The sequence below is a fragment of the Ornithodoros turicata genome, chromosome 1 (genome assembly GCF_037126465.1).
Source record: "Ornithodoros turicata isolate Travis chromosome 1, ASM3712646v1, whole genome shotgun sequence".
Taxonomy (NCBI): Eukaryota; Metazoa; Arthropoda; class Arachnida; order Ixodida; family Argasidae; genus Ornithodoros; species Ornithodoros turicata.
Genome location: NC_088201.1, coordinates 89,261,476 through 89,287,070, shown reverse-complemented (window position 1 = coordinate 89,287,070; position 25,595 = coordinate 89,261,476). Strand labels below are relative to the sequence as shown.

The following is a 25,595-nucleotide window of genomic DNA, read 5'->3' as shown; positions in this document are numbered from 1 at the left end:
TTGGCACCGCGAAAAAAAATCGTAATGGGACGAGCGGCCATTATAGCGTGAGTGTTAAGAGGAATCAGCTGTGCACCAATGAAGTCATGTTTTGTTGCAATGAACCTATAATGGGCACTCATTGAATAAACGCAATTGCCTAATCACTACGTGTACGTATAGCTCTAGGCGAGAAATGGACCTTAAATGTCCTAATTTCTGTGTGGTCATCACGATGCCCTTCTGTCTGGAATTGTCATAATCTGCGATAACTATATGTACTTCGAATTGATATGTTTCATTAAACCTGATATGATTTTTGTGTGTTCCCGTATGGTATTGTTGCCCGTGTGAGGAAAAGGGAATACAACGCTAACGAAGTGCGCGAACGTAAACGTGCCATGGCTAATTATGCACTACTTATAATTCATAATGATGACGTCACCTCTGATGTCATTTGTTTACAATGGTAGTAGTCCGCGCAACGGATGGATGGAGCTGACCGCCTCCATCATGGCGACATTCTGAAGACACAGGGGCTTATGGGAGTTGGGCTACATGTTTAGATGTACCTTGTGAACGGCCGCATTTGCCTCATTGGGGAGGCATGTAGTACTTATATAGGAGGCTATGATGCAGCATCCGTGAAGGGGCTTTATTGTTGTGAATTTTGCACTCGGAAGCGATGCACCGGCCGTTAGTATCAAGTTTGTGTAAGAGCCGAAGGGCGGGTACTGCATCAGATTGTGCAACACCGTGCCTGGCGCGAATGTATAGCTGAGGCGTTTTGCTTTCGGTACGTCAATTAAGAAACCGTTCTTGAACTTTCGTCATTCTCGTGATACATGCCAGATGACCGTGCCTTCTTGTCTTATTATTACTATTTCTTATGACACTTCGAGAAACGACTTTGTGGGATGCTCCTTGCTCTCTTTGTTTGTAACTCATGATAAGTGTCACAACGCTATCGACAGAAGCTTTTGCTTAGAAATCCGGCTGCAGGCTTCCCCACTTTGTTTTTCTTTACAACATCACGATGTACAGTAGCAAGCAATGCGAGGTGTCTTTCTTCGCATGCACCTTGTAGCTCTCATCAGAAAGGACCCATCAACGTAAGCAACTATATAGATCAACCCTAGAGGGAACCAATTTACGTTCAAAAGTTCCTTAGTTGCATACATATTGCAAGCCTTTTTTTCTTCTTCTTCTTTTTCCCATCCTGTCGAAATGGTGCAATACGCTGCTCTTCCGCTGACACCAGTGACTGCGTGCGTCTGCAGGTGAGTTCGTCGTACTTTTCAGTACGTCTCGAGCAGCAAATATTAAGAAGCTCAACTCAAAACTCGACTATCAGCAAACGGATAAAAAAGGAGGAATTCTACCGTAAATCTACGGAGAACATATAATTCAGACCATGTTTGACAATCCAGAATATGATACCAAATGCATTTATGATAGTATCTGAATCTTTTTTTCTCATCCCTGCAGGAATCCCGTGCATTTCGAGATTCTATGATTGCACCTGATAGCACATCATATCCGGACGCCCAGACCTCAGATACACTGAGCTGCCTTACGACAGCTTTGACAGATCTATTTCAGAGATGAGAAACAGTTCCTGGAGGCTCTTACGTGTGTCCTTTTATTGCTATGCGTAACGAAGGTGAAACTGAATCACATATTTCATTTATAGAGTCCATTCAAAAGGCGAGGTGCGCGCAGCCAGCACAGTGCAGTATCTGTGTTTCTTTTCATGACTCGCTTATAGCTCGGTAGAGGAACACCACCTCCTTTGAGTCCACTGGGACATTCCATCACGCTTACTGTGGAATTCAAAAGGCAGCAATACTATAGTCAGGAAAAATTTCCAGTGCTCCGCAACCGCCTTTACCGGAATTCATCATAGACCAATTATTTTCATTGCTGTTTCCATTTAATGAAAAGTGTTTCTTTCATTTGTTACATACCGCCATATACAGGGTGTCCCAGAAAACGTGTCATTGAATTATAATAAAAAAACTACACCACCTAGAGTCATGCGGTCAACGGTATTTGTTCTTACTGGGTTTTTGCCACCTCCTAATGTGAATGTCGTGTAACGTAAGTTTAATTATGTAAATTTTTGTGAGCTTAAGTCGGAAATTTGCCTAGTAAAGGTCACTTTTTTACCCCACCAATGTGAAGAGTGTGTCTAATTTACTCAAATTAATGATAATTGACAGGGATATTCAGGAGCTATCCCATCGGAAAAAATAGCCGAACATCATGCTCTGCGGAGGTCGCACAGAATAGCGCACGATGAATTTTTCAGCGCAATCTGTGTCAGTCCGACGAAAGGAGGTTGGAAACCCAGCCCACCCCGGCATCGCAGAAAGAGATAACGCAGGCATGGATTATCACGTCCGACTTTCGCTGGGATAATGCTTTCCCTCTCCCAGTTTTAGGAACTGTTACTTTTTCAACTATCACTCTGTGGGCTGGCTTCGGAACCTCCTTTCGTCGGACTGCGAGCGACTGCGCTCAGAAAGACATCGCGCGTTATGGTTCGGTGCTCCGAAAAGCATGATATTCGGCTATTTTTTCCGATGAGATAGCTCGTGAATATCACTGTCAACTATCATGAATTTGAGTGAATTCGGCACGCTCTTCATATTGTTGGGGTAAAAAAGTTACCTTGCTTTGGCAAATTTCTGAGTTCAATTCGCAAATATTTGCATAATTAAACTTGGGGTACCTGACATTAACTTTACAAGGTGGCAAAAACCTAATAAGAACAAATGCCGTTGACCGCATGATTCTAGGTGACGTAGTTTTTTTATTATAATTCAATGACACGTTTTCTGGGACACCCTGTATAACAACTAAAATGGTAGTTGTAGAAACTGTCCAAACTTTCGCAACACCTACCTTGGATTTAGATAAGCCACTAATCTTAGGTAGGGAGAACCGCTGGGGTATTCGTAAACAGTTGGAATCCTCGTGTATATATAAAAGAGAACTAACAGATGGTGCTATCAACAAATACCTAGGGCCAACAGCGGAATGTTACACCCCTTGACACTTAAAAAGACATGCGCAGGTGCCAGCGCGTCATTGTAATGATGGAATCTGGATAGATTCTGCAACGTAATTTTTACACTGTTTTACTTGTTGTGTACGCCGTTGTGTAACAAATGGAATAAATATGACTATTCCTGGCATTAGCACTATTTTTAGTTACTGAAAAGTGAAATATGGATTTCCTGTACCATATGCGCTTCCTGCTCAGATGTTAATATATTAAAGGGGCAATAAACAGGGACTATTCTCTAGAGAGCTGGCCTAAGATTTTCCCTCTCCCTCGCGCGCCCCGCCCACCCGCAGCGAGCCAATGGGAGGACGCGTGTGCGGCGTCGGCTGAGTGCCATCTGGGGGCAGAGGTTCGAACGTAGACGGGGACGTGCTTTTGGCGATGCTACATCCACTGGGTCGTTCCATCCACCACGGCCCTGAGTTGGCCCGTGAGATGGCGCTGCTCGATCTGTGAACCTAGAGACGCGCGTTCCTTGGGACCGCGAAAATGGTCGGCGATAAGTACTCAGTCATGATCTCATTTCTGTCTCTTTTTTTCTCTTCTTTTCGGTTTTCGTGGAATGAATTGACGGATTTTGACGGCTCCTGTGTTCGCTTGTTTTTGCTTTTAATAAACGTTTCATGATCAGCGTCCTTGAGCGATGCCCGCGTTTGTGTGTTTGTTTTTGCTTTTAATGAACGTTTTATGATGGCTTGTTTTTGCTTTTAATAAACGTTTGATGATAGGCTTCCTTGAGCGATGCCCGCGTTTGTTTGTTTGTTTTTGCTTTTAATGAACGTTTATGATGGCTTGATTCAAATCCTGTTGTTGCGTGCGGACTATGATCCGTGGCAAGTTTTCGACGTCCTTGAGCGATGACCGCGTTTGTTCGTTTGTTTTTCCTTTTAATGAACGTTTTATGATGACTTGATTCATTGCCTGTTAGGCGCGGACTTCGAATGGCGCGTTTGCGGCGTCCTTGGGCGATGCACGCGTTTGTTTGTTTTATTAAATATATGGAACACGCGTTGTTAGAGTGATCTTGATAAGACGTCCGCGGAATCGTTGCGCCCGTGTTTGGGTGATAGTAGGGCATTCTTTGGCGTGTGTGTGTGTGCCTTCCCTTTTATTGAGCATGTCATGCGATTCGTGTGCGATGCGCTGTGGACCGGGATACGGGCGGTGAGAGGTATACCGCGTTTTGGTTTCTTTGTCGTTTCGCGGGACAATGCGTCTTATGGACTGTTTCCCTCTGCGTTTTTTTTCTGTTTCATACCCCCTTTTTGTCTTCACTGCGCCATGCGACACATGTTGTTACGAAAGGAATTTGATGAGATGCCATGCCCGTGCCGTTTTTGTGCGTATGTTTAGATAATGCCGACAGAAGACTCTTGTTCTTTTCCCCCTTTTACTGAACATGATGCCACACATGTTGTTACAGAAGGACTTTGACGAGACACTCTGGCCGTTTTTGTGCGTATGTTTGGTAATGCTGGCTAATGACGAAAGAATACTACTTTTTTTGGTGGTTTCTTTAATTAAATTTTCGGTGGCACCGTACCGCTGTCAATCGACTGGGCGCGCATCATCTTTCTATGTGAAACCAGGAGACGCATGCAACTAACCACAGCAGGCTGCGAAATTAATGCAGATGACATTTATTACAAGGAACTGCATGGACAGGCTTTTGTTGGCGATGACAACAGTACATGTGGTCGAGGGCAGTCCTCTGAAACCCGTGCCGTAATGCCTCGGTAGTGGAGTACACTGCTGTTTTTATATGATGTACATTTGGTCAAAAGCCATTTGATCGAACGCCGTTTGATCGAAACGGCAGCGGTCGTTTGATCGATTTTTTTTATTGGTTCGCTTGTAGCGTTGATGTAACAAAAAACAAGAAAAACAAAAGAAAGCGTCAGTCCTAGATGCTGTTATCCTAAGGAATATTTAACTCTGTGTAATACGCTTGCCCATAAACACATTCCTCATCCTAACCCACTTCTTCGCATCCAGAAAGCGGTCCAAGGGCCTGGTTTGTTCATCCTCTCCTGTTCGACAACTTGACAGGTTTTTCCTCTCTGACAGATAGTGACTAAACATGGCATACATGCCTTTCACCCCTAGTCCCCCAACACTTTATCAAATAATAATTGACGTCAATTGTCAAATAATAAACAACTTTGACAAATAAATAAATAAATGACATTCTTGAATGGTTTATTCTCGTCGAACGTGGACAAATTTTAACAATGTATTATTAATGTTTCTAGTCAATAAGTGACATTGTATAGGAGAAAGAACAGGTTTACTTTGCGCCTATGTGCAAGTGAATCTAAATTTGGTTCTTGCAACATACATGGAACCGAAGAAGTCCCTCGAAACCCAGACAATATAAGTCGGAGAGCTGATCTTTGTACTTTGTCTACTTTTTCCTTCTTTTTCTTTCTTTCTTTCTTTTTTTTTTATGGCGTGCATGTGTAGGGATCCCAGACTGCAGATGCATACTCTAACCAAGGTAGAACTAAGCTTTTATATGGCTGTTAATTTAATATCATTATTTTGTACCATGGCGAAACTTCCTTCTTAGCATCCAGAGACTTCGAGTGGCTTTCGCGCACATATGGCTATCCCATTTCAGATGGTTCCCTTTAAATTTGTCGCCAGAAAAGGAAAGGGTGCCCAGAAGAGGCACAGACTATCTGCTGCTCGCAACCTGAGGCCATTTGCTTCAATAGCTGTCCTACGGTTCGCCGGATTCTTCCGCATTGTTCTATTCAGCTGTGCTGTTCGTGAATGACAAAGGTCTGCAAATAACCAGAGGTTTCTCCTGTTTAGTTTTAAAAAAAAGAAGAAGAAGAAGAAGCAGAGGACCCTGATTGCCTGCTTCCGTATGCTCGAGTTCCAGAAAAGAGGTTACAGAAAAGAGAAAAGAAGTTACAGAAAAGAGGTGCTAAGGACACGCTGCGAGCTTTGAACTCCCTTCGAACAAACGGCGTCAACCAAACGGCTTTTGATCAAGCGGCGTTCGACCAAACCGCGTTCGAACAAATGGGCGGACACCGGAGTGGTTATACGGAATGGCCCGATATGGATCACGCGTTGCATGCCGATATCCCGTAAGCCGAACCCTCCAACCGTTTTATAACCACCGGCTTAGCGCCGATATCACGATGTTGGAAATCAGTGCTTTCCCAACCAGCACAATGTACTGAAAGTCGAGTGCAATAGGGGTGGACGGTATGTTCCTTATCAATGTTCTTTAGTTTCACAAGTCTGTGAGTGGATAAGTGAGTGACAGAGGACGAAGCATCAGAGATAAAACGTGAAATTTAATTCAGTTAACTCCCCCGCGCGAACAGCTTTGGGATCATGTATCAGCGTCAGCCACAGCTATATATAGGTTGGCACACTGCTAACGCATGTGCTTTGCTACATTCAGGATATGATTGCGCGAATATTTGCATTGTTGCGATTGCGAAGAACTGCAAAACACGCCTTCGCCAAGAACCTAAAGTGCCGATAAACTGATTCTAACATAACAACAACAATAATAACGTCTAAAATGCTAATACGCTAATGCTAACGTCTATAATACCCACACTATAATTCTAACATGACCTAACGTCTAAAATGCCAGCAGACTAATTATAATCTGACCTAACATCTAAAATGGTGGCAAATTGATTCTAACGGTGAGCACTTGTCCGATGGTGTTCCATGAAACGGCATTCGACAAAATGGCGTCGATGAACCGGCGTTCGATGAAATGGGCGGACACCCGATCGATATGCTTGCATTGCTTTTCTCAGTGTGCCGTGGTACGCAAGAGTCCTTAGGCAAATAGGCGCATCCCAAACTAACGAAATCATAACAGACATCAGTCCAGCGTCCTTACGGTCCAGCACGTACATCAAGTGTGCTACAGGAACTCACGGCAACAGATATAAAGACAAACACTTATACCTTATAACTTCGATTTTTTACAGAAAACATCGGAGGGAGTTATAAAGTTTGAGATAGGACGAGCTCAGAAAGAACACAACTAGGCAGGTGCAATGGAACCAAGAATTCGTTTAAGCCATTCTGGCCTCTTATCTTTGCACAACGAACTTTTTGTCACTGAACTTTGTGTTGTGAAGTCCGTCTTTGGGTCGGTCAGTGAATTTGGATTATTCTCCTACAAGGAGAAAAGAGGGGTCAAAACGCCGAAAATGGTGGGTATATGCATAATGTAAAACCCCCGAGACTAGGGAACACGAAGGGACAGACACAACACGAAGTCCCTTTTTGAGAACACGAATTTGGGGCTTCGTGTTGTGTCTGTCCCTTCGTGTTCCCTAGTATCGGGGTTTTTAGATTATGCATCATCTTCACCAGCTCGCTTGCTTCCTAGCCATTTTTTCAATGGTGGGTAGTTTACGCGGAACCGGCGCTTTCTTTGTTTCAGTATCTCTTCAGCTTCTAGACCTTGGCAGCGTAGCGAATTGTAGTATATCGTTTCCGGTCTGAACTGGTGACTTGCAATGCCCGCAATGTTCTTGAACATACCGTCCCACACAGTCGAAAGAAAGGAATGTCAGGCCATTGCCCTGGCCCTGCAATGGAAGGTCAGGAAGACTGTCATAAAAACCGCTGCCGAACTTGTACGCAGCACTCTTGAAAGAGTTCTCGTCCAGCAAAGAGTATCGTTGTTGTCCGATTTGAGTACCCAGTCGATTGACAGCGGTACAGTGCCACCAAAAGTTTAATGAAAGAAACCACCAAAAAAGTAGTCTTCTTTCGTCATTAGCCAGCATTACCAAACATACGTACAAAAACGGCCTGGGAGTACGTCAAAGTCCTTCTGTAGCAACATGTGTGACATCATGTTCAGTAAAAGGGGGAGAAGAAAGAGTCTTCGGTCGGCATTATCTAAACATACGCATAAAAACGGCACGGGCATGGCATCTCATCACATTCCTTTCGTAACAACACGTGCCGCATGACGCAGTGAAGACGAAAAGGGGGTATGAAACAGAGAAAAAAAACGCAGAGGGAAACCGTCCATAATGACGCATTGTCCTGCGAAACGACAAAGAAACCAAAACGCGGTATACCTCTCACCGCCCGTATCCCGGTCCACAGCGCATCGCACACGAATCGCATGACATGCTCAATAAAAGGGAAGGCACACACACACACACGCCAAAGAATGCCCTACTGTCACCCAAACACGGGCGCAACGATTGCGCGGACGTCTTATCAAGATCACTCTAACAACGCGTGTTCCATATATTTAATAAAACAAACAAACGCGGGCATCGCCCAAGGATGCCGCAAACGCGCCATTCTAAGTCCGCGCCTAACAGGCAATGAATCAAGCCATCATAAAACGTTCATTAAAAGCAAAAACAAACGAACAAACGCGGTCATCGCTCAAGGACGTCGAAAACTTGCCACGGATCATAGACCGCGCGCAACAACAGGATTTGAATCAAGCCATCATAAAACGTTCATTAAAAGCAAAAACAAACAAACAAACGCGGGCATCGCTCAAGGAAGCCTATCATAAAACGTTTATTAAAAGCAAAAACAAACAAACAAACGCGGGCATCGCTCAAGGAAGCCTATCATAAAACGTTTATTAAAAGCAAAAACAAGCGAACACAGGAGCCGTCAAAATCCGTCAATTCATTCCACGAAAACCGAAAAAGAAGAAGAAAAAAAAAAGAGAGAGACAGAAATGGGATAATGACTCAGCACTTATCGCCGACCATTTTCGCGGTCCCAAGGAACGCGCGTCTCTAGGTTCACAGATCGAGCAGCGCCATCTCACGGGCCAACTCAGGGCCGTGGTGGATGGAACGACCCAGTAGCATCGCCAAAAGCACGTCCCCGTCTACGTTCGAACCAGGCGCCCACAGCTCCCCATAGAGCCCATAGTTTGAGATAATTCTGCTGCACTGGACATACGACCAATGAAAATGCGTCGTGATGCCTAGCAGCCAACCAATCAACAACCTCTCAGTTTGGCCCGGCTTTCGGCCGGCCCTGGCTGCCATTGACTTCCACTGGTTTTCATACCTGGCGCCCGTTATTCCAAAATAACTAAGACATTTTTGATAGGCGAAATACATATTTATTGATGCAACGTATAAACTCAAATGCTTGACTCATATATTCACCGTGCGTAGAGGACGTTTCGTTCCTTGAATAGACAGCAACCAAACCAAGTTCGAACTTGCAAAGCACGCATACAGTCTACTTCTGGAGGCGAGCGAAGTCCACGAGTGCGTGCGTTTCACAGATGAGCATCTTCTTCTCATTCTGGCGATGCACCGTAGGTCACACAGTCACGGGAAATACTTCTGCCGATACGAACACTCTCTTCTTAGTCACTGTATTTGAAAATGCGACAGCGCTCGAAAGTGTTCCTCAGGCGTCAGCTCACCAAGCATTCGAGTTCCGACCCGGCAAGAATGTCCGTAGGTTGACACTTTATCCGAGATCAGTACATGGCCAGAGTCACTATAGCTCACGAACAAACTCGCGCGTACACTTCCTTTTGGTCGTTGTGGTCAACCGACATCGGCGAGCCGCGGAGACGCAGCGACCTTGCTTGGAGCTGCCCGCCTGGCCGACTGCCCAGACTGCCCGCGAAAAGTGAGCTGTCAGATATTTCGAAACTTTATCAACCAATCCCGGAGCGCGCATCCTCCTTTGGCCAACGGGCATCCGTCATGATGCCTGACGATGTAATACCACGTGACTGTGACGTGATTTTATTTTTCTACTGCCGCAAATGCGGGGAGCTGTGGAGGCCTGGTTCGAACCTCTGCCCCCAGATGGCACTCAGCCGACGCCGCACACACGTCCTCCCATTGGCGCGCTCCGGGTGGGCGGGGCGCGCGAGGGAGAGGGAAAATCTTAGGCCAGCTCTCTAGAGAATAGTCGAATTCGGTGTTGCTATACGCTCGAATATAGTGACGTCACCCGGTTCCAAGGATAAGGAGAGGCTCGCGTGGATTATGCTCTTTGAATTGCATTGTTTCGTGTTAAAGACGCTCGCTGGAAGCAAAAGTATTTCATATTTGGATATCGTGAGCTACGTTCTTTCATTGGGCATAATAATTGGAGAATGTTCGTTCTGTGCCCCTTTAACGCTTCATATGACAACAGTGTTAGCATGGCATTGCTCTATATTACAGCTATTTATATCACGAGTCCAGAGCAGCAGTTATTTAATGCGTGAGCATTAGAAGGCTCATGTCAAAGGAAAAGCGTCGGTGACTCCTGAATCTGATTCTAACATGCAATAGCTTCGAATTCGGCGACAAACACTACATACAGGTCAATGGTACAACAATGGGAACAAAAATGGCCCCGAACTATGGAAATATCTTAATGGCAGTCTTGGAAGAACCATTCCTCGGAAATTGTGCACTGAAGCCACTCCTACATAAGAGATTCATAGATTATATATTCATCATTTGGCCCCACTCCGAATGCGACCTTCTGTTGTTTATTAATGATTTAACCAAGTACATACTAATATTAAACTTACACTGAATTACACCTCTGAAACTTACACCGCTACAGCTGTTAATTTTCTGGATGTGGAAGTCAAATTACATAATGGTACCATACTGTACCACCAGTCTGTATCTAAAGCCTACCGATTCCCAACAGTATCTATCGTTCCAGAGTTGCCACCCGAGGCACACGAAGCTAGCTGTCCCCTATACTCAAGCGCTGCGTTACCAGAGAATATGTCCTAACAATTATGAACTAGACAATCACCTTCAAAGCCTTGAAGGAACATTCGCAGATAGAAAATCAGGTCGTAAAAGACGCCATAGCCAGAGCTAGATCAACCGATCGAGAGAACCTACTCCAAAGACAACCCAGAGGCGATAAAAACTCTTCAATAAGCCTCACTATTAGCTTCAACGGTTATGCCCCGGACGCAAACCGCATACTTAAGCGGCACTATGCAATCCTCACCCAGTCTGATCGTATGAGACCGTATCGTTAAGTATTAGATCGTATGAGAACCATCCCGCATGACTTATCGCCGAGCAAGGAACATCCAAGATAGACTACTGAACGCCAAGTTAAACGAGCCATCAGAACGTAACGGTTGTCAGCCATGCAACGGACCCAGATGCCAGATATGTAAATTAATGTAAACTGCTACGGTTGTAGAGAGCACACATTCTAACTATCGCACAAAAATTAATGGTCCATTTAACTGTAACTCCTGTAACGTTCTGTATCTCCTTGAATGCAATGAGTGCGAGGCCCAATATATTGGTCCCTTCCTCAGCCTTTCTGCTAAAACGCTACAACATAGACGTCGCATTATTCTCGACTTTGTAATGATGAGGATCACGCCCTGATGACGGCGGGCACTGCAGATAAGCGCGCGAGACTTAACGCCACCACGTTGCTACGAGCACAAACCGCATCAAAAGCTGGCTTGCGCATTCCAGGTACGGGTATGTAGTGCACTGTGTTATGAGTCTCTGCGGCATGGACTTGTGGTGGCCAAGTCACAGAGACGACGAGAAAGTCTGGTGCCTCCTCGAGGCACGCTTTTTGAATTGCTTTCGTGGATAGCTGCCCACAAAGAATAAAATCAGTTTGATCCGAACTCATGAGGTAGTCGTTTCGTCCTCCTCATTTTTGGTGACCCGGAATCGAACGCCTACCCTTCTTCCTGGATCTTTCGGGTGACCCCAATCTTATTCCGCCTGTCGGACCTGCAGTCGCCGCTCAAGACATGGGCCAGCCCCATTTAGGCCATGTTGCCATTCGTCTGTCGCCATTTTGGCTTCGCAAACCCAGCATCTGGTTTCAGCAAGTCGAGGCTCAATTCCTCCTCGCCGGAATAACATCCAAACTCACCCGGTACCGGCACATCGTCGCTTCCTTTCCCCCAGAAATTGCGATGGACGTCGCCGACATCATATCCACTCCCCCGACGACCTACCCTTACGACGCCTTGAGAGCTGCTGTTCTCCAGCGCACCATGTTGCCAGAAAGGAAGCGGCTATTGACCTCTGAGAAGAACTTGGCAACCGCCGCCCTTCCCAGTCACTTCGCTCTATGCAAGCCCTCCTCGCTGACCGAGCTGCCACCTTTGACGAAGCCTTGCTCCGAGAACTATTCCTGCAAAGGCTTCCACCCACTGTGCAAATGGTTCTGGCTACCGTCTCAGCCCGGGTCACGCCCGGTTCACCAAAAATGAGGAGCACGAAGCGACTACTGAGTTCGGATCAAACTGATTTTATTCTGCGTCGGCAGCTAGCCACGAAAGCAATTCAAAAAGCGTGCCTCGAGGAGACACCAGACTTCCTCGTCGTCTCTGGGGCTTGGCCGCCACAAACTTAACATGTTGGACAGATCGCATTACAAATCTGCCTATGCAACTGCGGCCCGGGTTTCGGCCGGGCTGAGCTTTTACTAGCCGGCCGGACTATGGCGTCGGGTACGGGCTGGGTCGAGTCGAGTTTCTGGCAGCTGGGTCGGGTGAGACTCTCGGGTACGGGTCGGGTCGGGTTCATGCCCGTGCAGTGCTCTAAAGTGAATGGTAAACCTGTATGTTTGGTAAACCTGAACAGGTATGCAATAGGTTTCTTGTAGAAAGATTGGTTGTCTCAGTAAAGGTTAAGTTCCTCATCTTGCAAATCCGGCCACCTATTTAGAACGCTTTCGCACATTGTCCTTCAGCATTTCGTGAGACACCCATCGTCCAAAATCTACTGTCCGTGTGTTCTTGAACACTGCAACATAGACGGGCAACATCTGTGCGGCTAAATGTCTGTGTACACATCAGTGACAGCAAAGTGACCTTTCACATTAAACGATATCTATTGGGACAGGCGCCAAAGAGAGCAAAAAGTGCAGGTGTTAATTTAAACCAAATTGCTCCAGAGTCATCCTTGAAGAACGGTTAAAGGTACTGTAAAGCAGCACCTATCAAATGTCATTTAGTGTGGCTATTCGATAGTCCAAGCCACCAGGACAAAAACTGCGCAAGTTTCATTCCAATCGACGGTGTAATTAATTAGAAATTTGCAATTAAAGATTACGGACAACTAGGTATTCGAAATGAATCCGTACTCCTGCCACATACGGCGGCAACCACATTGCATGCGTATAACACTGGGCCCGACATAACAATTCACCATAAACCCCGTCCCTGCAGTTCACGCAACGATCCACATCTGAGGATAAACGAATGAGCGAACTGAAATGAAATGCTGAGCCGTTGAAAAAAAATGTGTCAGACGTTCAAGAAGCCAGACAGCGTCGGGACTTGTTTGTTCACAGAAGCTCACAGGGAGAGTTTGTTCGCGAGGCCGCGAACAGAAGGAGCGCGCAGGCGCAGTAGAGAAGTAGGGAGAGCCTCGATCGAACAGCGGCCAACGCTGGGTTACTTCGCAAAAAACACTGTTAACAGGGATTTGAGAATGCATAGGTAGACAGGGAAACTATTAATATGGTTACTAAAATAACGAAGTTCCGATGTAATAGTGTGTAATACCAATTTTCCGTGTTGCCCGCTGTACAGGAGGTTGTTTGACACCAGGCGTCGCGCCGCTCAATTACGCCGCATTTTTCATGGCAAATTGAAAATATTTATAGCGCGTTGTCGGTCGTATGGTTCCGCATATGGTATTTAGAAACAACAAAGTCTCTAGTCGCATCACCGGCATATCATGCTTGTCTACTGCTTTACAGTACTTTTAATACTAATTAGTAACGTGCCTCAAATGCGGAACGAATTCCTTCACGGATGTCTATGGTCACAAAATATCAATTCAGTACTGTGAAAATTGACAAGGTAAATAGAAAAATGGTATATGTCCCAAGCTTCCGTTCTCCCAAGCCTATAGGACAATTGAATGGAGCCATCCATATTTGTTGTCACGTGAAACAGGTGAGGAAGCAAAAATTCCCAACACAGGTACTAAACCAAGGACACAGACTCCTACGTTATTCCTCAGCATTGGTTGCTTCACTGTTGCATTTTCAGCTGTCACAAAGGTACATTTCCAACTGGTGGACAAACTCTCATGGTCATTTTGAAGACCCGCATAGGGCGTTATTCTTAGTGAGATTCACATGTTTTGTGTCCAGAAAAGGAACACTGAAGGCAGAATCTTGCAACTTTGGATCCAAAGTTGGAGATAACTACTTACTCACAGCTAAAGAACACAGGACAAGCTCCAACTAGGTTTACTAACAACGATATCCCCAAACGAGGTACAGAGTGGATCAAGCGAGAGCTTTGTTAATAAACCTCAGTTGCAAGTTGAAGCTTGTCCTGTGTTTTTTCACAGTATACTTGTCAAAGCAAGCAACCCAACCCCTAAGTTAAAGGAGGTAGAACTCATATCTGCATGTATTTAGTTACGGGTTTAATAGATGTAATATTGTCTTCTACGCTTCGTAATTCTAGTTACAATCTATTGTTCAATTCTTATCCTTCGGAACTTGTGCAGCGTTAATACAAAAACGCACTCTCTTTCGTATTCGGGCGAGTACACGCACCGCCGTCCAGATACCTCTACCCATCGTTATGTCATCTGAAGAATTGTAGCATCCAATCAGACGTCAACGCGGAGGTACACATAACGTTCTGCTTTACCCTCTTCAAAATGAACTTTACTACATGGCACGCTCAGCGCCAACCACCATCCCGAATGACAACGTTTTCGTCTCTGATTTGTTGAAAACGGGAGGCGTAGCCCATTTTGTAGCCGCGCATAATAGATACATAATAGGCTCCGCCTCTCGTTATCAACAAATCATCTGCAAGAACGTTGTCATTCGGGAAGATGGTTGGCTAGGAGCGTGCTATGTACCGAAGATACGCACCTTTCACTTATACAAAAGGTGTCACAGACAACACGTTGAAATCGCCGTTTGGAGCCGACACAGTCGGCGGGCTCGCTTGGCACAGTTCACAGCTCCTTTAAATACTTACAGTTTTTCCCACTTCGTCGAGGGCTTCCTTGACGGGCACTAATACAGTAGGTCTTTTTTCCTTGCATTTCTCCAACAGTACAGAAATGCAGGAGCTTGCGTAAGGCCGGAAGCGCTGTCGTAAGGCACCTGCCACCATGCCCAGACACTTGCATGCCAGAGACACAACCACAAAGTTGCTGTCTTTACCTATCGCCTGAACAGCAAAAGCAAAACAAAATATTCATCCGTCCCATTCTAGTAAGTCCCTTTGTAGTAAATGCTACCTTCTTAAGTGATTTCACCAGGTCACCATAGTCACCCGTTTCAAGCTTGGGATGGGATGCTAACTCGAGCACTTTCTCCAAGGCCTCCTTTCTGCGCTGCCACTCTTTTGATTTCATCTGCTCGTAGAAGTCTTTGGGAAGACGGCCAAGGAGGTCTACAGCATCCACGAGGCCGCCGTACGAATCCGTCACAGTCCCCTTTGCTATCGTCATTTCTCAATGTCATTCATACCAGCATAATATCAGCGTAACTAAGCGTTTACCAGTGTCCACCATTCCTTTGTCTTCATCAGGCCTGTCATCCACTCGTTTTGAGCGCAGGAGACACTCCGGCCCTCGTGCATCAGGGGAATGTTTGGCACACCCTGCCTCCAGCTTCGAGGCCTGAAAGTTGTCGTGCATGGAACATGGTCAGGTGTCACATCTCAAGTCACCTGAATGGGCTCTAGAGATTTCAAATGCGGTCGTAGAGGCTCTCGGTACTGTTCTACGGCTAGTTGCTTTCCTTCTTCATGAACCCCTTTGTCTCGATCCTCCATAAGTTTTGGAATCAACTATCGGCACCAGTGTATGTATGCCTGTTAAGCTTTTGCCCTTTTGGTTACCCTGGTTTTCTGCAATAAACCCTCAAAATATGCAAAGTTTTAAATCTTGCTCAGTTGAGAAATGAAATATGTGATTTTTGAACCATTTTGATGCGCTAAACTATGACAATGAAAACAGTCAACTGCCTCTGGTTCACATGGTATTGAAGAGCTTTCGTATTACTACAGCGTAAATTGTGTCTATAATGCGTGCAAGTTTAATCCTTACTATTTTGCAAACAATGGTGCACATAGTCTGTCAATTTTCCAAATTGTATTTAAGGAAAACGCAGCAGCAAATAAATTTACTATCATGTTTGAGGTAGATGGTTTATGAACACAAGCTTCATCCCTCAATTGACTCGGCTGAGAGGACTGGTAGAGGGGACGTATGAGGACGTATTGTAGATGGGACGTTTGGATACTGCAAAATCCACAATTTCTTCTTTGCAGGACCTTTCCTAATTGCATGTAATTGGTAATGTGGCTCGGTGCGAAAGGATTGCATTTTCAACGACTGCAATCTATTGCAACATGTGTGCTTTTTGTGCTCCTATTCAGTCTCGGGTTTTAACGGAGTTACTCAGGTAGACATATTTTCCATGTGCCAATTTCCTAATGGAACATCACAGCGAAAATGTATGTATATGAGCTCCTCTGGATATTCCATGCTGAGTGACTTGTATTTGAGTGGGGCGCCTACTGCACGAATACTTTCCAGCCAGGAATTGCAGAAATTTTGCCATCTCATATGCAGAGGGATGGTGTGATCCTTAGACTAACTCCCATCATACTCTTGTTCTTTGTTTGGAGAGAGTCTCATTGGCAGAAAGTAACTGAATTCCAGTTGGATTGTGATTGTCCTTGAAAATGTGTTCCGCCATCTGCTCTGCATAAGCTAGTTGACAAAACAAACCCGTGGTTTTATTGTGCACCAACGGTCGATATGCCTCTCTCCGATGGCTAAATGTCATTTGGAAGAGGGAAACAATGATGACACCCTCATCCACCCATATAATGTGCCCTCCCGATTTTTTTTTTCTGGCTACACCATTGCCACCACATACAGGAAAACCAAGAAATAAGGAGACGCACTCATGTGTCCGCAATTGCCCTAACATACTCCTTTGTTTATCAATTTTGAGAGTTTACTATTTACTCAGCATTTTCTTGTAAAGGTAACTGTAAAATAAGTTATATTAGCGTGCTAACTGTAACCAGTTACATTTCAAAAAGAGTAACTGGAAGTCTGCTACAAGATACTTGATTACTTTTAAAAGTAACCTATTCTATTCTAATGTTCATACTAGTCCAAACCACAGACAAACAATGCGGTGTGACTGCTTGAATTGGAGTACGAATGCTTTCCGAGTCGCTCTACGAAGATTCCACAGCAGTTAGAAACAAGTAATATATGCAATGAAGAATTTTCCTCAGGGTAGTGGTTTACGACGCGTTGTGTTCCCCTTTCCAAAGCGTATCTGAACAATTTTAAGCCCAAAATTGGTTCTGTCTCAACCAGGTTGACTGGAGACCGAACATAAAAAAAAGAAAAGAAAAATCATCGTCCTTAGCTTAACCAAAACGAGTCAATTCTCTTGCCGAGAAATATCCCTTCAATGGTCCAATGATACTTCTTATATCTACGTCTCGTATCGCCGCAATAATGCAAACACGAGAATTATCGTAATCTGCAGTTAGACGAACGACATTGACTCCTAACTGCTCAGGGGCACAACATACACATCTGCCACGTATACATGCCGTTTTCACCACTTCGGTTTGGTTCCAAAACGGCATCCGGCTTGACAGCAGACACGCTCTGCGTCAACGATTGTGGCGATTGATACAGTTATTGCTTCTCATTTGAGTAGAAAGAGGGTCGTATACGCCTTTTTGTGGAAATTGAAATTGCCACAAAAAGGCATGCGCCTCCCGTTTTCAACAAATCAGGAAAGCGAGAGACATAATTCTGCATATCTTTGAGGCACCGGAAGTTGTAGCGAGGGCTTGTTTATGTTTAACCGAGAATGTCATGTATTTGTTCGCATTGTTGCGACAACCATTAGATTATGCTTCTGTTTTACAGGACTGGTGTATAGCAAAAGTAAGTCCACTTAAGAACGCAACAAACACTCAACTATCGTCCGATATCTCTCACAAGTGTATCATCCAAGCTGATTGAGAACACGTAACAATCGAGCGTAGCTTTTAAAAAGGCTACTCATGTGAGACTCGACGATGTGCATCCATCCGTGACATTCACTGCAACCGAGACGAAGGACATCCAACAGATGCCATATCTTTCTTGATTTTTCAAATACACTTCACCGAGTTCCTCAATATCTCTTGATACAAAAACTTCTGCATCATGGTTTTGCATCATATCACTGATCTGCAGGGATTTCTGCTTTTTTAACCTCCTGTACAGAATCTATCATTATCAGTAAGACCTCAAGATACATTAACCAGCAGTCATTTCCTTTGTCTTACGGCTTGCGTGCTATATGTATATGCTCCAACAACTAATCTATATAATCTCGTATGAATTGAAACCAATCTCTCATGGAACGATCACTCGTAAAGCAGATGGGCTACCCCAGGAGAAAAGGAGGAACAAACCACCTGACATACATAACTCGATTTGGGAGCTCAGCACTAAATATACTCGATTATCAATAGTGAAATCGGGCAGCCTGCTTCGGATTACTCGCCATTTTCCAGCATGACAGCCATAGCTTGGCGAGCTGCCTCCACTTTGCAATAGAAAACCCCGCCCTGTGCTCTTCCATAAAGTAAATCATTCAGCTACACTATTATCACCCTACATGAGGAAGCCAAGTCACACAAGGCTAGTCTCTTTTTCCAAATCCCTCTTTGTACAAACTACAGTTGACTGGAATTACTTGACATATTCCACTGCAGTTTTAACTAACCTTCACTATTTCACTTAACCTGACAGCTTACATTTTAGCTATATCACTTTAAACTGATATTAATCAAATTATTACCTTTGTGATATCGTATTTATGCACTGCAAGTGTTCATAATTGTATAGTGTCCACCATTTAACATCCTTCCAAGGGCCCTTGGGATGTATTGAAATAAAATACTCACATAAATTTCACAACCCTATAGTGAGAACAAAATGCTGACAAAAGAAAGAATTTGCCATTCTGCACAGCACGTGTGTGAGGTTCACAACTGCCGTCTGCTACCCAACTTACTGCCGTGTTTCACGTGTGGCTATGTGTTGTGTGACCAATACTGCCGATCAGCAGAGGAACACAATACGGATGTATGAAGACCGACCAACATCAACTACTCGACATCAACAAAGAAGATAACAACAACCAGAAACGTTGACTAGACAAAAGCACCTTGGAGTTGGCGATTAACATTAAAACGAGCCTTCAATTAACGCTCAGCCATATTCTACTTGTTGTGCAGTAAGTGTTGATGTGCGATACACGTGAATACAATTACAGGTATCGTGAGTTGCTCGATATCTTAGTTGGCAATCTGATAACCTGCCCTTGATTTATACTTAGGCCGCATTCACACGACCGTTTTTCGCGTCCGTGTTTTAACGGGGGCAAAACGGACCAATAGGCCTTATGCAAATGTGCCGCCATCTGTAGAGGTCAGGGCGAACCCCGCAAAATACGCCATGTTGGAGGCCTTCTCCCGCGGCAAATGTAGGTGTGTAGGTGGTTGGCATTCGAAGTTGCTGTTGTTCACGCGTTCGTGAACATCTGAGACGAATGCGATGACGAACGAATGGTCGTCCGACCTGTCCACGCTGCCAGGACTCTCTGCCGAGTACCTGGATGGGTACTACGCCTCGAAAACTGACTCGGACCGTCACCGCCGGCGTAGCTACAAGTTTTCGACAGAATCGTATGTGAGTCTTCCAACGTTGAAGACGAAGCGGGTTGCAAGGCAAGTACTCTTTTTACTTGTCACGGGTAATTTGCCTGGAAAACATGTTTGTTGTCCTTTCTTGGAGAGCTGCTCTTTGTGAATTGTCTTGTGCTCAGCGTCGTACCCATGGTGCGAGCGACACACACAGCTCTGTTTAGCTCTGTCACATAGATTAGTGACTCTAACATATATTTGTTATCCAATCACTCAAATAAAACAAAACAAGAAACAGAAAAATCGAGTACAAGAGTGACGCCTTTGTCTGTACCTCTTTTTTTACCCGCTTTGTTTTGGAGTGACTTTAGGGTGAAAAATAGTATACAGTACTGCATGAAATTATTTCACGCTTACGAAGGGTTATCATTGTTCTTTAAAATTATCATCTGAGTGACAAGGATTTACACAAGAAAAAGTGTTATTTATCCACTTTTCTTTTCTTTTTTTTCCTTACACTGAATGTGTCAGCGAATTTGTCGTGCTGGGGCGATTGTTTGACTGCTTCTCGTTGTTTGAGTTGCAACCATGTGGACATTATCGTTTTGGAGTTTAGTTCGAGCTGTATGTATATTTTGTCTTGCAGCGCATTTGGTCCTGTTGTTGCTGTGCGGTGTGCCTGCTTTCGCAGTCGCAAGAAGTCTGCGGACCCTTACATTGTCAACTTAACACTCACAATCGACAGTCGCCTTTCTCAAGCCAGCTGCACTTGCTCAGCAGGAGCTTCTGGTCACTGCAATCACTTAATGGCAGTTCTCAGGCAGATTCTGTTGTTACAAAGCCTGGGGTACAAGGAGCCACCAGAAGAACTAGCCCCAACAGAGTTACCACAGCAGTGGCGACGGCCAAGGAAGGCCATGGCGCCTGAAAACATTATGGATGTAAACTAGCGCCGATTTGGCGAAGGACGACCACTGACGCCCAGGCAGTGCACAATCAGACAGTTTGTACACAACCACATTGCACATGAGAAGCAAGTAGAAGCATCAGTAGCCATGGCCAAAGCCCTGGAACAGACCCATGGGTGCTGGTCGGCTATCCTGTCTGAAGCCCCTTCTTGCCATGTTATCGAGACACAGAGTGGACCATCATTTGTGGGTTCGGCCAAGGCTGTGCAAATGCCTTCCTTGCCATCTGTATTTGAATGCTTGGTGCCGTGGAAAGCTACCAGGCCTGTAGAAGTGTCATCCTGTGCTCCACCTTACAAGTTCTTTCCTGATGAGTCAAGCTGGTGTCCAGTTCAAAAATTGGATCATAACGAAATCTTAGAGGTATAGTAATGTGCTTTGCCGTTAACACAAGCTGAGCAAACAAAAGCAATAACAAAGCCATCCAAAAAATTACTGCATTTCATCATGGATAGAACCACTATAATTTGTCCTACCTTTGTACATGTAACGCAGGGACTGAAAGTCTCGACTGAAGACGCCGGCATGCTGGAACTGAACACCCGGCAGCAGGCACGGAGCCAAACGTGGCGGTCTGCACGCACAAGTAGACTGACAGCGTCAAGGTTCGGGGCTGTTTTAGCCAGGAACCAGCAATGGACAGAGCGTGGCATTCTGAACATCATGCGGCCGAAAAGCTTTTCAAATGCCATAGTAAGGTAAGGCCTACCAAACACTGTTGATCTGAACAGATTGTGGCCTTTGTAACTCACAAAATTTCTTCCACATTTACATTTGCAGGCATGGAACCGTTAACGAACCACGTGCTGTACAACGATATGTTCAAGTGATGGAACACCTCGGCCACAACGTGATTGTCCATACATGTGGTCTCATGGTGCGGCCTGGTTGCCCATGGCTGGGTGCCAAACCTGACCGTGTCGTTTACGATGCCCAGGAGGACCCACCGTTTGGACTTGTAGAGGTTAAATGCCCCAGGAACAAAAAGTCATGCTCAATAGAAGAAGCACTGGCGTCGCCTGACTTCTACATTGAACTCTTGGACGATGTGCCACAGCTAAAGGCATCCAGCGGATACTACTGTCAGGTAATGGGTCAGATGTATTGTTCAGGCCTGCAGTGGACACACTTCGTGGTTTACACTGACAACTGGATTATTGTCTGTAAGGTTCAATATGTGGAATCTGTGTGGATGACCATGAAAGCTAGGCTTGACGACTTCTACTTCAGGAATGCCTTACCAGTGTTATCACAACTGGTGCAAGAATGATGTTGAAGGAAAATAAACTTTTGCACTGTGATTGTATTACTTTCTCCCCTAATGTTCTGCACTAGCTTTACGACCTGTTGCCAAAAAGATGCACCTACAAACATACACCAGGAAGTGACAGACATAAAATTTATTCCACGTAGCAGATCATGACTTAGAGAAACAACCTATTATGTTACCAAATGGTTACCTACAAGTCAAGTCATAGAAGCAGGTCTGGAAGACTAAATCAGGGGTGACTGAAAGTTTGTCAATATAGCACAGACTGTCCATATCTGATTAGCAAGTGGTGCAAGTGTTATCGGAATTCTCCGGTGAAATATGTGGAAACTTTTTATCCTTTGAATCCGTCTTTCTACATGAATGCGAAGGGAGGCAATCATCTCTGTTTCCATGACGTCTTCTTCCGAGAACTGTCCATCTCTCAGGAATGGGGGCATATTTAGGTGTACGCCAATAGGTTCCAGGAGGTCCTTGATAACGAACCCTTTATCAGCCATTACGACGTCACCAATGTTAAATGGCAGAGAAAGAAACCCACTACGTTTGACCAACTCCTTGTCAGATATGCAGCCTGTACTGAGAGCAGAAACAAATGTCAGTGTTCCGTCAGGAGACACTCCAACCAGACCCTTGAGTGTGTTGCTTGACTTGTAGTTGGAATATGTCTCTGAATGAAGTACGAACGAACTCGGCACCTCGCATTTGATCTCCGTTGCATCGATAATGACTCTGGTCTTCGGATACTTCAGTTTAAATTCCTCTGGCATGTACCTATCAACAACTTCTCGTCAAGGCCACAGTGGCAGCTCTCACAACCGAAGATATGAAATGTTTATCCACTCATTTACTATCCTACTAACAGTGCTTTGATGAATGTTGAATCTATGTCCAACATCTTTCTGGAAAAGGCCAAGCCTAAGGTAGACAAGAACCAAGAAGAGTTGGTTCTCCGTTGTGAGCACTGCAGGGCGGCCCATTTCTCGGCTTGAGTCGTTTGACATTTCGTCATTTGCACTTGTGGAGTGAGGCTGTAAATAATCAAGTAGCTGCTTGAAGATGTAGTAAGAGGGCAAGCCGGTGTAAAATTGGAAGTCATCATTGTTGTCCTTGTACTTGTTCAAAGAAAATTCAGCTGACGCACGCTCCAGCTGTCTGCACTTCTCTGTGAGCAGGTCAGCCCTTCTTTCCAGGGTCACAATTTTGTCTCTCGCGGCTCTCAACTCCTCACAAAGTTGATGGATCTTCCTGTCCTTTTCCGACTCTGCACTGTCATCTGTGGGTTCAGATGCAGCATAACTGACTGATTCCATGTTGTCGTCTTGCACAGGGTTTTCATTTTCTCTGTCCTCTGGTGCCGGACAGTTTTCAGGAAAAATGGTGCGAAGTGAAGATTCATTCCCCGGGACAGACCGTGTCCTCGGCGGCTTTCTGGCCTTGCACTGCTTCTTGAATGGAAAGACTGATGGTACTGCTCCATCGCGCAGTAATCTACGTCCACTAGCAATGTTCACTAAAAAGTCATTGTCTTTAAAGTGGTTTGAGCATACACGGGCTGTTCTGATGTTGAACGGAGGTCGTCTCTTGATCGCAATCAGCCACGCCTTGCGAAGTTGAGGATCTTCGGGGATGCAGTGAAAGGACACCTAGAAATAAATGGAACAGTTTGAATCTCTCTGCAATTTGCCGCAAACACAAACGTTTATAGTTTCTTGTTTAGGGCTGTGTGCACAATTTTGTTACATTTCTGCCTCACTTTGCATCTATGATTTTTGCGACACACGTACTATTCACACTACTTCGTTACACGAGAGTATCCCAGACCACCGTTTGCTGTCATGTGGTGTGCCGGAACCGTAACTGAGCCCCATAGATATCATAAAAGACGAGGACGAGGTGTTCTGTGTGTACCTTATGTCCTCGTCCTTCGCGTCCCCAAATATCGCAGTATGTTATCCCACCAACTAGTCCTACTTTCTGCACTTGTTCAGTTTCTCATAAATATGACACACATGGCACGGTTTCACCAACGGTGATTAACACTTGAACCGAGATCAACGGCCTCTTAAGTTAAGTTAAATTTAAAGCTTCACTGTGCTTCACAAAAGGGAGTTATTGCTCCTGAAACATTCATCACGTAACCAACTAACGTTTACAGAAATGAATTCAGTGTTAACTTCAAGTTTTAACAATGCTTGAGGTCGGTTCAAAGATAACCAGCGTTGGTGAAACCGGGCACAAAAGCACGAGCGCGTCCGTCGACCGCTGCATCACAGACAGCTTGGAACAGTCGGATGAAATACAACACGTTGTGTTGCTGTCCTCCAAAACTAGCATTTGTATGAAGTCAAAATCGATACCGGGCCATAGTTTGCTCCTGTGAACACCTATTTCTTTCTTTCGTTTGCCGTGATCTTGTCTTTTCGAATGCGAATCATGTATCGTAGCTCCCCTTTCGCGTTCGTCGTGCTCGTTTCGACTTCGCCGGTGAGAAAACACGCTTGCACTGATATTAAATGGCTCTTACCTTCTTTCCGTTGTCGCTTCTGTTACCCTTTAGCGTACACCATGGTGCACAGCAGTACGTGGGCATCTCGTTCAACAATCGGACGGCAGAGCAGCATACAACCCGAATCCGAAACTTGACGCGATTCGCGCCTCAGCCTCCAACATGGCGGTCACGCGTGCAGCGGCCGATAGATGGTGGCACATTTGCATAAGGTCTATTGGAATCAATGGGGCTCGAATGCCCTTAGGTTCTGTTTTTGAAGCACACAGACGACGAACGGTAGTATGAAAAGGTCGTGTGCATGCTGCCTTTTCTCTAACTTGTACTGCTGTCAGTTCTCAGCCGCTAAGCGGTTTGCTTGACGAATGCATAAGCTGAAGTAACCAAATAAACGCTGTTGTTTGTTTTGGGACCTGGACAGGGTTGTTCCTTTTCCCCGCGGAGTACCGGCACGACAGAACAAAATGGCGACGAGGATGTAAGAAGCACGTATCTACAGCCGCAGTATGAGTGTCTGGATATATCTGGAGTGTCACGACGGGCTGCATCCTCCGTTGCAATTCTTGGTAACGCCAGGAGAACCAGAAATTTCATGGGAGCAATGGCGAGGAGTCTTTCAAAACTATTTGGACGCAATTGCTGACGCTACATTCACGCCGGCTCAGAAAAGGCAGTACTCCTGCACTGTCTCGGTGTCGAAGTGCAGCGTGAATAACGTAAATTTAAAAAAATATAATGTAAAAATTTGGTGCATAATGTAAAAACCCCGAGACTAGGGAACACGAAGGGACAGACATAACACGAAGTCTCATGCAATTATGCATCATCTCCACCAGCTCGCTTGCTTCCTAGCCATTTTTTCATTGTCGTATCTTTTGAGCCCTCGATATAACGACGGGGACGGCGAAACCAAAAAGTAAGACTAGAGACTTACTGGTGAAGGAACAGAGTATTTTAGATAAGCGTTTTTGAAAGTGGGCCAGCATTTGGATTTCATCGATTTCACTCACGGACACAACAGCGAGAAGGATAGACACAGGCGTTTTCTAGGCGAGCTTAGACACTTGGCATCGAAGTGCAGCTTGGGGACTTCAAAGCCGCCGCCGTCAAGTATCAGTTATTAGAAGGTACAGTGA

The 25,595-nt window shown here is 45.1% G+C and overlaps 2 protein-coding genes across 2 annotated transcripts in view; both read right to left on the bottom strand.

The window, feature by feature from the left end:
* Positions 1 to 15,638, bottom strand: part of LOC135378368 (protein mini spindles-like) — a 93,809-nt gene extending 78,171 nt beyond the window's left edge. The window contains exons 1-2 of the mRNA XM_064611399.1: positions 15,271 to 15,638; positions 15,006 to 15,200 (exon numbers count right to left, since the gene is read on the bottom strand). Of these exons, the coding sequence (XP_064467469.1) occupies positions 15,006 to 15,200; positions 15,271 to 15,483 (408 nt within the window). The 5' untranslated portion in view covers positions 15,484 to 15,638. The remainder of the gene's footprint in view (positions 1 to 15,005; positions 15,201 to 15,270) is intronic.
* Positions 15,639 to 22,762: 7,124 nt separating this feature from the next.
* Positions 22,763 to 24,543, bottom strand: LOC135378363 (THAP domain-containing protein 2-like). The gene is made up of 2 exons (XM_064611386.1): positions 24,478 to 24,543; positions 22,763 to 23,596 (listed from the first exon to the last, which is right to left on the bottom strand). The coding sequence occupies exons 1-2, from the start codon at positions 24,541 to 24,543 to the stop codon at positions 22,763 to 22,765; spliced, it is 900 nt and encodes a 299-aa protein (XP_064467456.1).
* Positions 24,544 to 25,595: the final 1,052 nt, after the last annotated feature.